The 12,735-nt window shown below is 68.7% G+C and overlaps 2 protein-coding genes across 2 annotated transcripts; one reads left to right on the forward strand and one right to left on the reverse strand.

The window, feature by feature from the left end:
* Positions 1–840: 840 nt before the first annotated feature.
* Positions 841–2,874, reverse strand: DNAJC22 (DnaJ heat shock protein family (Hsp40) member C22). The gene is made up of 3 exons (XM_084499859.1): positions 2,831–2,874; positions 1,263–2,079; positions 841–1,094 (listed from the first exon to the last, which is right to left on the reverse strand). Exons 2-3 carry the CDS (start codon positions 2,043–2,045, stop codon positions 915–917), a joined length of 963 nt encoding a protein of 320 aa, XP_084355985.1. The 5' UTR covers positions 2,046–2,079; positions 2,831–2,874; the 3' UTR covers positions 841–914.
* A 6,705-nt stretch (positions 2,875–9,579) lies between these two features.
* On the forward strand, positions 9,580–12,395 carry C1QL4 (complement C1q like 4). The gene is made up of 2 exons (XM_084499989.1): positions 9,580–10,862; positions 12,132–12,395. Exons 1-2 carry the CDS (start codon positions 10,341–10,343, stop codon positions 12,309–12,311), a joined length of 702 nt encoding a protein of 233 aa, XP_084356115.1. The 5' UTR covers positions 9,580–10,340; the 3' UTR covers positions 12,312–12,395.
* Positions 12,396–12,735: the final 340 nt, after the last annotated feature.

A 12,735-nucleotide genomic window follows, 5' to 3' on the forward strand; every position in this document is an offset into this window, starting at 1 on the left:
TTGCACAGACCCTCATGCAGTGTTTTGCACAAGCCCTGGTGCAATGGTTTGCACGAACCCCAGTGCAGTGGTTTGCACAGCCCTTAGTGCAAAGGCTTGCACAGACCCTAGTGCAATGGTTTGCATAGACCCTGTTGCAATGGTTTGCATGAACCCCAGTGCAATGTTTTGCACAGACCCTTGTGCAATGTTTTGCACAGACCCTCATGCAATGATTTGCACGAACCCCGGTACAATGGTTTGCACAAACCCTGGTGCAAGAGTTTGCACAGATCCTGGTGCAATGGTTTGCACAGATCCTCTTGCAATGATTTGCACAAACCCCAGTTAAATGGTTTGGATGGACCCTGGTGCAATGGTTTGCACAGACCCTGGTGCAATGATTTGGACGGACCCTGGTGCAATGGTTTGCACAGCCCTTGGTGCAAAGGTTTGCACAGACCCTCATGCAATGTTTTGCACAAGCCCTGATGCAATGGTTTGCAGAAGCCCTGGTGCAATGTTTTGCACAAGCCCTGGTGGAATGGTTTGCACAGACCCTCATGCAATTGTTTGCACGGACCCTCATGCAATGTTTACACAGACCCTGGCACAATGTTTTGCACAAGACCTGGTGGAATAGTTTGCACAGACCCTCATGCAATGGTTTGCACGAACCCCAGTGCAATGTTTTGCACAGCCCCTGGTGCAACGTTTTGCACAGATCCTGGTGCAAAGGTTTGCACAAGCCCCCATCCATCCATCCATCCATCCCTTGGCTGATGGACGCCCCCTGTGCTGGTTTGCAGGGTGCCGGCCCCAGCACCGCATCGCGCCAAGCAGAGACACAACAGCAGCAGCCCGAAGCCATCCTCGTGTTACAGAATCCCCTTCCTCAGCCTTTGGTCTCCGCGGGCAGGGGTCTGCCAACCCCGTCACCCCCCCGCGGCCCTCCTGGGCCCCGCCAGCACCTCGTAGGCCTCCTGCAGCTCGATGAAACGCCTCTCGGCCTCCTCGGCCCGGTGCCGGTTGTGGTCGGGGTGCCAGACCTTCACCAGCTCCCGGTAGCTCCTGTGCACGTCCTCGGGGGCAGCGCCGGGTGGGATGCCCAGGACCTGGGGGTGAGATGGATGCTGGGGGGGCCACACGTGCCTCTGAGCCAACCCCTTCAGCCCCAACCACCCCGATACCAGCTTCTTGCACCCCGTGCCACCCCATCCAGACCCCGTGCCCCCCTATTTAATTTCTTCACCCCCCCACACCCCCAGCACCGCGTCCTGCACCTTGTGGGCTCGCTGCCTCCTCTCGCTCCAGCCGCTGGGTTGGGGGCTGACGAAACCCAGCAGCTCGGCCAGGATGCGGCCGGCACGCAGGGGCAGGAGCAGGAGCCGCTCGGTGACGGCGCGGGGCAGCGCCGGGAGGGCCCCGAGCCAACGCAACGGGGCGCCCAGCACCCCGGCGGCACCGCTGAGGACGCCGTAGGCGAGCGGGGCGGCGAAGGCCAAGTAGGCCAGCCCCAGGTGGTAAAGCCGGGCCGGCAACCGCGGCCGGGGCACCCCGGGGCGTTTATAGCGCCGGTGGCGCTGGGCGGCGATGCTGGCGGCCAAACTGGAGGGCAGCACCGCCAGCACCCGGCCCTGGAAGAGGAGGGAGGCGAGGAAGGCCGCGGTGAGGATGCTGGGCGCTTCCGAGGCCTGGTCGCCCACCGAGGACACCAGCAGCACCCCCAGCCCCACGGCCAGCGGTTGTGCCAGCAACTGCGGCACCCAGGGCAGCGCCAGCGCCGCCGCCAGCCCGAAATATGTCCCCACCGCCACCTGCCCCGCCAGCCGCAGGGCGCTCAGGGCCGGCACGCTCCCCACGCGCTGCCCCGGGGTCCCGGCCCCGTTGGCGGCGGCCACCCAGCCGGGGAGGTGCCACAAATCCCCCAGCCAGCCGGCGCCGAAGCCGCCCAGCGTCAGCATCCAGAGCAGCGCGTGGCTGTCGCGGCCCAGGTAGAGGTGGTGCAGCCCCAGCGGCCCCCCCAGCGCCCACAGCCCGTAGGCCACCAGCAGCCGCTTGCCCATCCCCGTGGGGCTCACGGCATCGCCATCCGGCGTCCTGCGGGAGGAGGGAGAGGGAGGTTGGGGGTATTCAGGGATGCCGGGACCCCCACCCGTGGGCTCCCAGCCAGTGCCAGACCCCTCTGCGTTCCCCATGCCCAGTCGGGGCTTGTGGGTGCCCACCCAGGAGCTGTGTACCTGCTCACGGCCCCCTGTGCCCACCCAGAGATCCCCAGGATCCACTCAGGATCCCTTTGTGCCCACCCAGAGATCCCCTGTACCCACAAAGGGATCCCCAGGACCCACTCAGGACCCCCTCTACCCATCCAGGACCCCCTGTGCCCATCCAGAACAATCTCTGCCCACCCAGTGATCCCCAAGACCCACCCAGAGACCCCCAGGACCCACTCAGGACGCCCTGTGCCCACCCAGGACCCCTTTGTGCCCACCCAGGACCCTCTGTGTCCACTCAGAGATCCCCAGAACCCACCCAGGGATCCCCAGGACCCACTCAGGACCCCCTGTGTCCACCCAGGACCCTCTGTGCCCACCCAAAGATCCCCAGGACCCACTCAGGACCCCTTTGTGCCCACCCAGGACCCCTTTTTGACCCCCCAGGACCCCCTGTGCCCACCCAGAGCCCCTTCACACCCACCCAGCCCCCCTGTGCCCCCCCCCAGCTCCCCCACACCCACCCAGGGTCCCACACACCCACTCCCCAGCACCCACACGGGTTCCCCTGATCCCACCAGCCCCCTGCACGCCCACCCCCAGTTCCATGTGTCCCCCCCCCAGCCCACCAGACCCACCTCTGCCCGCGGTCCCGCAGAGCTCACGGGTGGCTCCGCTCCCCCCCCCCCCGGTATGGACTTTGCCCCCCCACGGTGCTGGGCAAAGGGCAGAGCCGCGGTGCCGCCGCAGGGATGGGGGGCATGGGGTGGGGACCCCCCCTCACAGGAATGGGGGACATGGGGTGGGGACCCCCCTCAATCCTTTAGTGCCCCCCCCGTCCCACAGTGTTCCCCCAGTCCCACAGTGCCCCCCACAAACCCACGGTGCCCCCCAGTCCCACGGTGCCCCCCCCAGTCCCACGGTGCCCCCCCAGTCCCATGGTGCCCCCCCATTCCCATAGTGCCCCCCCCAACCCCACAGTGCCTCCTCCAGCCCCTCACCCCCTGAATTCATCTGCGCTCATTCCTGGGGCTGTGCCCCCCCCCCCAGCATCTTCCAACCCCCCTTTCCAGCCCCCCCCCAGTTTCCCCCCCCCCCCTTTTTTCCTCCGCCGCCGTGTTTGCTCGGCTCAGCCGCTGCGGCCTCCAATTTGGGCTCATTCATTATTAACGGCCCCCGCCGCCGCGCTGTTGACTCAGTCGCTCCCTGAGCGAGGACTCGGGCTCGGGGGGGGGGCCAGGAGCGGTGACCCCCTCCTCGCCTTTTATTCCCCCCCCCCTCCCCACGGGTGCACCCCCCCTGCGCTTCAATTCAGCGTGGTTCGGGGATGGGGGGGGGATGCTGGGCTCCTGACTCCCAGGGGAGCCCCAGGATGCGGGGAGGGGGCTGAGATGCTGCCCCCCCCACCTTGCAGCCCCCCCTTAACCCCCCCATCAGCTGCCCATCAGGGCTGACAGCGGCCCCCCCCCCCCCCGCTGCCCACCCCGCCTGGCTGCCTCCCTGACAGCGGCTCCCAGCGGGGCCAGCCCCACGCTTGGCTGCTCTGCGCCCTTGTTGGGGTGGGGGGGGGCGATTTTTGGGGGGGTGATGCACTGGAGGGGGGGCTGCAGGACCAGGGCGTGACACCCCCTTTTCCCAGCTGCCCCCTCCCCCGGTAACTGTGTGCCCCCCCCCCCCAACCTCCCCCTTCCCACCGTGCTGTGGCGTGGGATCGATGCTAGTGGGGAGGGGGGGGGACGCGGGGGGGGCTCGCCTGCTGGATTGATTTCTTTAAGTATCTGGATTTAAAAATGTCAAATTTGGCTCTCGTGTGCATGGAGCTGGGCGGTCGATGGGGTTGGGGGGGTTTAGGGGGGGCCCCCCCTTTCCGCTCCTGGCATTGGTGTCGTCACCAACCCCCCCCCAGCACTGGGAACTGGGGCCCCTCTGGGGCTGGGGGCTCCGGGGGTGTCCCAGCAGCAGGATTCGGGGTGCCCCCCCCCCCCCCCCCCCCACCACGACGCCCGTTTTTGGGTGTGATTGGAGCCATTGATCAGCCCGGGCCACCGGCGTTTAAGGCATCGATTTTCGGAGCCTTCCCGCTAATTGAAGCATTTGTCATTGCCTCGTTCGGGGGGCGTCCAACTGGGGGGGGGGCTGCCCCCTGTGGGCTGGGTCCTGAGTGGGACCGAAGGCTCCCGGCCACCCGCTCTGGTCCCCACGCGTGTCCCTTTGCACACGCGTGTCCCCTTGCACACGTGTGTCCCGACACCCGCTCACGTCCCCACGCACACGCAGGTCCCCACGCAGGCCCCCAACTCCAGCAGCGACCCCCACACGTCCCCTACACCCCCCAACACCGCTCATCCCACACCCTGTGGGGTGCACACGCGTGTGCGTGCACGCGCCCCGAACACGCAGCCGCGCCGCGCGCCCGGAGAAAGGCTGGTGGAAGGCATCCGTTGCCGGTCCCGAATGTCACGTTGCCTTGTCAGTTTGCTGGTAATTAATGCAAACTCCGGGGCCGGAGTCCCTCCGGACTCGTACATCACTGCCAGCGCCGGGCTGCAGAGCAGCCCCTTTACCCAAGTGCTGTTATTAGGGGAATTTTATATGTATTAGCTGTTGATGCACATTAATACATTAAAAATGTCAGCGGTGGAGGCCAGCTAATTGTCTGATTTAAATGTCTATTTGTCAGCGCCCGGCTCAGGTAGGCATGAGGCGAATCTGCAATGAGCCCCCCGCTGTGGGGCGCGACACCGGGGATGGGGGCGAGCCCCCGGCCGGAGACCACCGCGGGGACGCCGGGGACCCCACGGCGAGCGGGGAGGGGGACCGTGGGGTGAGGGGGGGACGGCGAGAGGGACCCCACGGCCCGGCCGCCCGCCCCGCCGGCTGCCTAATTGCCGCCTGGCCGGGATGGATTTCTCCGCCCGACGTCCCCGGAATCCTTAATAAATGCCGCTTGTCCAGAGAATTAATCCGGGGCGGCCCGCAGCCATCCATCTCCGCACGCGCTGCCATGCCGTGATGGACGGCCCCGGCGATGACTCAGCCCAGGGGGGGGCCGTGGGGGGGGGCTGTGAATTCCCCCCCCCCAACCCCTCCCCGTGCTGGGAGCCCCCGGGCTCCCCAGGGACATCCCCTCGCTTTGTCCCCTCGCTGCGGTGACGGCTGCTGCCCCCCCCCCTCCTCGCTGGGACCCCCCCCCGGCACCAGCCCCATGGAGCAGGGGGTGTGGGTGAGCCCAGGTGGCTGCCTTGGGGTGGGGGGGCACGACTCCCACCCTGCCCCCCCTGGTGTCACCCACCCCCTGTCCCTAAATCCCCCTGTCTTGAGCCCTGCACAGCCACCAGCCCCGCGCTGCTCCGGGGCCATGCCCAATTAATAACATCCCTGCCGCCTCATCAGCAATTAGCAGCAGATGCTAATGAGCCCGGGGGCGGGGGGGGGGAGCAGGAGGGGGATGCCGGTGTATAGGATGTGCTGGGGCACGGGGAGCACGCTGGGGACACCGGGGACAGGGCGCACGATGGGGACAGGGCGCACATCAGGGATGGGTGCGCACCGGGGACAAGGTGCAGGGGGGGCCCTGGCCAGGTCTGGAGCACACCGAGGGGGGGGGGACACAGTGCCAGACCCCCCATGCGGGCAGCGGGTGACACTTTCCCCACTGGCACCACACAACGAGGTGACCTCGGCCACTCCTGCTGCCCTGGGGACCTGTTGAGCCACGGTACCACCGGGCATCCCCCCCGCAGCCCCCCCAGCCACAGCCCCCCCTCCCGCTGCTGGTTTATTGTCGCCGTTCAAGGACAATTTTCATCCAATTTAGGCCCGGCCCGGCGGCCCGGCTTTATTGCAAACATGCCCTGGATGGAGCGCGCGGCGCCCGGGCGCCTCCAGCCAATCTATATTCATTTGCACAAGGCTCCCTCCCGGCCCGCGCGGCGGGCGCTGACACGCCAATTTGTCTGCTGGTCCCAGCGCGGCGCCGTAATTGGGAGGGAAGCGCCGCGGCGAAGGCACGGGGAGAGGAACGGGGACGTCCCCCGGCCACCGTGTGCCGGGTTCTGGGACCGGACCGTGCACGACGACCGTGCACCGTGCACCGTGCACCAAGACCATGCACCGTGCGTCCTGCACCATGGACCATGCACGGCCATGCGCCGTGCACCGTGCACCATGACCGTGCACCGTATGCCATGCGTCACGCACCATGGACCACGCACAATGACCGTGCACCATGACCATGAGCGTGCACCACGCACCACGACCGTGCACCACACAAAATGACCATGCCCTGTGCATCTCTTCCAGCTCGCAGCGCATCATGGACCATGCACCGTGTGCTGGGCACGCACCGTCCAGCACTGGGGTTTGGGGACCAGGCACGGGGGCTGGATGCGACCCCACAGGGCCGCACATCGCCGCACGAGCCCATGGGTGCTCAGGAGCTGTGGAGGAAGATGGTGACTGCGTGCTTGCGCCCGCCGGACGATTGCACCAAGGCCCCCCCCTTGTCAGCACTGCTGGCCCTGCTCGCGGCCCCGGGGCTGCGGCTTCATGCATTTATTCATGCTCTGCTCCCCGGCACCGCCGCTCCGCCGGCCGCTGCCATCCCCGGCTCTCATCCGGGGGCTCGGCTCCCCGCGGTGTCCCCGCCGTGCTCCCAGCTCTTGTCCCCGGAGCTGCTGGCTCTGCGGTCCAGGACGTGTCCATCACCATCCCCGTCATCCCCCAATGGCCCCCGGCAGCGTTGTCCCTGATCCGGCCTGGGGGCAGCGAGAGCAGCAGGCGGCATTTGTGGGGTGGGGGCTCACGGCCACTGTGTCCCCGTGCACCCTGAGGGACTCGGGATGTCCCCACCACGGCCACTGGCACCTGCAGGACCCGGTGTGGGGCTCAGCACCACTGTGGGGCTGGATGGGGCTGAGCTCCCCCAAACCCAGCCGCCTCCTTTGGCCGCTGGGAGCTGAGGGCAGGATCTGGCCCTGAACCCCCCCGTTCCCCCCCCCTCGGCTCCTTGCTGCCGCTCTCTCCGGGGCTGACCTTTCTCTCCGCCGCCGCCTCTATTTTTACCATCCGTGTTTGCTCTCCCCTCCCGCCCCTTTCTTGCTGTCGTTGCCAGCTGGTGCTGGGGGCCGCAGCTGCCCCCCTTGGGGTGCAGCACCAGGTGCCAGCCCCCCCCCCCCCGAACCCAGGCAGGGCCAGGAGCATCCAGGCCCCCCAGTGTCCCCCCGTGTCCCCAGGGCGAGGACCTTTTGGCCAGGCACCCAGTCCCCGCGAACCCCTGGCGCTTGCTAATTAGCGTTCGGGCTTCCCCTCGCAGCCTCGCTAATTAATTCACTGTTGCTGCTCATTAAGATCAGCCGGCGGAGGGGGGTGGCGGTGGCGGAGGCGGTGGGACTCCGGCGTCCCCGTCCCCGGGGAGCAGCTCGGGCAGAATCGATCGCGCCCGGACCCCGTCCCCGCCGGGGGAGCTGCTCCCGCCGCTGTAATTTGTTGCACAAACATCGCCGGGCGGTTCAGGATTGCATTGATCCCCCGCATAAAGGGCCCATAAATCCATCCGAGATCCCGGCTGATGGATCGGCGCCCTTTGGAGGGAGCTGGCCAGGCCTGCAAATTTAAAAACTGCACGGATAAATTACGCGCGGGGCGCTACGGCGGGAGCATCTCCCACCGCCCGCACGCCAGCATGCAATGTGCACGCGCACACACGTGTGTGCACAGGCACGGTGCCTGCTCACACGCATGCACACGCATGCACACGCACAGTGCATGCACTCACACCCATGCACACACACACACAGCTCGCATCCCTGCACGCGCACACGGATGTGGAGGGACAGATGCTGCCCCTGCAAGGACACGCGTGGCCCCTGCACACCGAAGGGGAACGGAGCCCCTCCTGGCACGGGGGTGCGGGGCTGCCCCCCCTGCACCTCGCTCCTCTCTCTAATTGCAGTGCAGAGGCAGCGGCGAGGCCGCGGGGAGCAGCCCCGGCTCCCCGAGCGCGGAGGGCGAGACTTCGCTTTGCATAAAGGAGCAAATTCAGGCAGGGTTTGAAAAGAGCAGCCGTAAATCAGCTCCCCCCATGCCCCCGCTGCGGAGGGCTGCAGGACGAATCCTGCCCCCTGTGCTGTGCCCGCAGCGGGGGGACCCAGGAGCCCCCCGGGGTGCGGGGGCTCTGCCCGAGTCCCTGCGGTTGGGGATCAGCTGAGTGTGCCCCCCCTGGCACCCCAAAAGCACCCTGAAAATGGGCCAGTGGCCACCTGCCCGCAGGGACCCCAGTGGGCTGCGTGGGGCTGCGTGGGGCTGCGTGACCCCCCCTCCAAGCCCCCCTGCAGTGTGCACACAGCCGTGCCCCTGAGCCCACGCACGCTCACACCCCTGCACCCGTCTCACGCACACCAAGGAGTGCACACGCACAGCAGGGCCCTGGCAAATGTGTGCTCATGTCCTGCACACGCACACCTTGCACACGCACCAGTGCAGAGAGAGCCCTGAGCACGCACACGCATGCTGCTTGCACACACAGAGCTCTCGGCACGCAAATGCTGCTTGCACACACGCTGCGTGCACACATGCTGCTTGCACACACGCAGCCCCACACATGCACACGCTGCTTGCACACACAGCTCTGTGCAAACACACACAGCTCTGTGCATACACACGCTGCTTGCACACGCAGCTTGCACACACGCAGCCCCACACATGCACACGCTGCTTGCACACACACGCTGCTTGCACACACAGCTCTCTGCAAACACACACACAGCTCCGTGCACACACACGCTCCTTGCACACGCAGCTTGCACACACACAGCCCCACGCACACACGCGCTGAGCCCTTTACACACACGCGTGCCCCCCCCCATGCAGCCCCCCAGCCCTGCCCCAGCACCTCCCCTGCACCCAGCGCACCCCGGCCACGCACCCGCGTGCACCCCTGCACCAGCAGCTCCCCGCACGCTCACTCTCACCCCCTCCTGCGCCCCCCCGGGCACCCTCCCCCCTGCACACTCGACACCCCCTCCTCTCGCTCTGGTCCCCCCCCCCCGCCGCCCCCGCCCCCGCCGTGCCCGGTGCCGTCGAGCGGGGCGGGCGGAGCGGGGCTGCGGGCGCGGCGCGGCGCGGGCGGCGGTCCCGGCACGTGGCTCCCGGCGCCGCGGGCGGCAGGTACCGGAGGGCACCGGAGGGATGCGGGGGGGGCCGGGGACCACCGGGAACCGGGAGGGGGGACACCGGGAGGCGCGGCCCCGGGCCCGGTTGGGGCCGCCCCGACAGCCCCGGCCCCGCCGGAACCGCCCCGGGAGGCGCTGCCCGGCCCCGCCGCCGCCGGTGCGCACCGGGGAGAGCGGGGCAGCGGGGGGCGCTCCCGGGGGGGGCGCTCCCGGGGGAGGGGGTCCCGCTCCCGGGCAACTTGGCGAGAAGTTGCCCCGCGCGGCGCGGCGGCGGCGGCGGCTCCATCCCGGCTCCGGTTACATCACCAGCTCCAGCACCGGCTCCGGTCCTGGTTGCATCATCGGCTCCGGTCCCGGCTCCGACACCGGCTCCGGTCCTGGTTGCAGCAGGAGCTCCGCTCCCGGCTCCAGCCCCGGCTCCACTCCCGGCTCCAGCCCCGTCCCGGCTCCCGGCTCCGCTCCCGGCTCCGTCGGTGGCTCCGCTCCCGGTTCCATCCTCGGCTCCGCTCTCGTCCCCTTCACCGGCTGAAGTCCCGGCTCCACCCGCAGCTCTGCTCCCGGCTCCGGTCCCGGCTCCGGTGCCAGCCCCGGCTCCATCACCAGCGCCAGTCCCTGCCCCAGCCGCATCCCCGCTCCTGATCCTATCCTCGGTCCCAGTCCCGTGCCCGTCCCCATTCCCATTCCTGTCCCTATTCCCATTCCTGTCCCCAGCCCTGTTCCTGTCCCCATTCCCTCTGCTCTCCCCATCCCCGTCCCCATCCCTGCCTCCATCCCCATCCCCGTCCCCATCCCCGTCCCTCCCCATCCCCTCTCCCAGCCCGGTCCCCGCCGGGGCGTGAGGCTCAGCGGGCGGCGGGGCGCCGTCCGCCCCCCCGGCACCACCATCGCTCCCAAGGGCGACGAGGACCTTCTGGCGCTGGCCGCCTCCCGGCTGAGCCGCAGGAAGCGGGTGGCCGGGGCGGCCGTCGGCGTGGCCATGGTGCTGGTGCTGCTGGTGGCCATCCCGCTGCTGGTGCACAGCTCCAAGGCGGCCGCGCACTACGAGATGCTGGGCAGCTGCCGAATGGTCTGCGACCCCTACCCCGGCCCCGAGCTGCCCCCCGCCTCCCCACCACCCTTCTTGCCGGGGGCCAAGGGTGAGCCGGGGCGCAAGGGCCGTGCCGGAGTACGGGGCCCCCCCGGGCCACCGGGGCCGAGGGGACCGCCGGGGGAACCGGGCCGGCCAGGGCCACCGGGACCGCCGGGTCCGGGTCCCGGGGGGTACATCCCCTCCTTCTACAGCCCCAAGATTGCTTTCTACGCCGGGCTGCGGAAGCCCCACGAGGGCTACGAGGTGCTGCGCTTCGACGACGTGGTGACCAACGTGGGCAACTACTACGAGCCGTCGAGCGGGAAGTTCACCTGCCCCCTGCCCGGCATCTACTTCTTCACCTACCACGTCCTCATGCGCGGCGGCGATGGCACCAGCATGTGGGCCGACCTCATGAAGAACGGGCAGGTAGGGGCCGGGACCCCCAGGCAGCTCCCCCCCGGTGCCCCGCTCGCCCCCGGCCGGCCCCCTTGCCCTGTTCCAGCCCTGTTGCTCCGTCCCTTCCCCTGCCCGGCCCCGTTCCCGCTGCCGGCTGCCCCCATCCCCGCTCTCCCTGCTCGCTCTCCTCGCTTCTCCATCCCGGTTCCCCTCTCTCGGTTTTCTCATCTTGTTTCCTCCCATCCCAGTTCTCCCTTTCTGGTTTCCCCTCACCCTGCTTCCTCCACCCCATTCCCCCCTCTGGGCTCCCCCCACCCCCAGCTCCCCCCAACCCCATTTCCCCCGTTCCATTTCCCCCATCCACGCCCTCCACCCCCATTCCCCACGCCGATTCCCGATTCCCGTCCCCGTTCCCTCTTCCCCATTCCCCCACGCCCATCTCCACCCATCCCATTCCCCCGATCCCATTCCTCTTCCCCCCCATCCCTTTTCCCTGGACCACTGGAGCCACCCTGGGGTGCAGCACAGCACCCGCAGCCCCAGACCCGTGCCCCCCCCCCATCCCCAGTACTCCCACCATGGGGAAGGGGATTTGTGCTCCCCCGGGTCTGGGGGGCTCAGAGCCAGCAGGGAGCGGGGTCTGCCTGCAGCCAGGGGGGACCGGCTGTGCCCCCCCAGCCAGGATGGATGCCCCTGGTTGCCTGGCCAGCGCTGGGGGGGCACCGGTTGTGCCCCCCCGCCTGGTCCCTTTGTTCACAGCCCGGCCGGCAGCTCCCTTCCCCGCCTCGCCCCGGACGTTTTCCATTTATTATGGGATAAACGAGCATCGATCTGCTGCGGTCGATGCCAGCTCCGCCGCCCCGCTGGGAGCTGCCCCCCTCTCCCTGGGTGCCCCCAAAACCCTCTTCCCCCCCCCCCCCCCAGGAAGAGGAACACGGGGCAGGGGACAGCCACTGGCTCCTGGGGGCATCGGGGCTCTCTGTCCCCCTTTGGGACCAAGCAGGGTGGGAGACCCAGCCCCAACTGCGGGGCTGTCCCATCCTGGGGGACCCTGGGTTGTGTGGGGGGGGGGCAAACTGTCCCTGCCAGCTGCTGGGGGGTCGGGGGGGGGCGATGCTGGGGTCCCTCACCCAGTTCTGCCGCAGATGTGCGGCACGACCTTGAGTGGCGATGGCCGGGGTGGGGGGCCTCAAGCGGGCCGGGGAGGGTGGGTGGGCACGGAGCATCTCAGCACCCTGTTCCCGATCCCTTCCTTATACCGGGGACGCGGGGGGGGGGGGGTGGGTGCTGCACCCCCAGGTGCGGGCCAGCGCCATCGCGCAGGACGCGGACCAGAACTACGACTACGCCAGCAACAGCGTCATCCTGCACCTGGACGTGGGCGACGAGGTCTGCGTCAAGCTGGACGGCGGCAAGGTGCACGGCGGCAACACCAACAAGTACAGCACCTTCTCGGGCTTCATCATCTACCCCGACTGAGCCCCCCCCCCCCCCCCCCCCCGAGGATGTGGTGCAGGGGGGGGGGGCACTTTCTGCTGCACGGCCCCCCCACCGGCCTGTCCGCGCCCCGAAACGTCCCCAGGGTGATGGGACACCCACGAGGATCCCCCCCATGCGCGCGCACACACGCCTCCCCCCCCCCGGCTTGGTGCCCCACGCGCACACCATGTGCACAAACACCTCGCAGCCCCCCCCCCGTGCCCCCCACCCCGCGCACACCCGCGTGCACGCTCGCACAGCGGCTCCCTGCACACCCGCGTGCACGCAGCAGCCCCCCCAGGTGTAAATGCCCCTCGAGCACACCCCCAAATCCTGTGATTCCCCCCCCCCCCCATTGTGTTCCACGCACCCTCGCATGCCAGCACCCCCAAGGACACTGGGGGGACTGGGGGGGGGCCCAGTG

This window comes from Aythya ferina (assembly GCF_964211825.1).
Source record: "Aythya ferina genome assembly, chromosome: 28".
Taxonomy (NCBI): domain Eukaryota; kingdom Metazoa; phylum Chordata; class Aves; order Anseriformes; family Anatidae; genus Aythya; species Aythya ferina.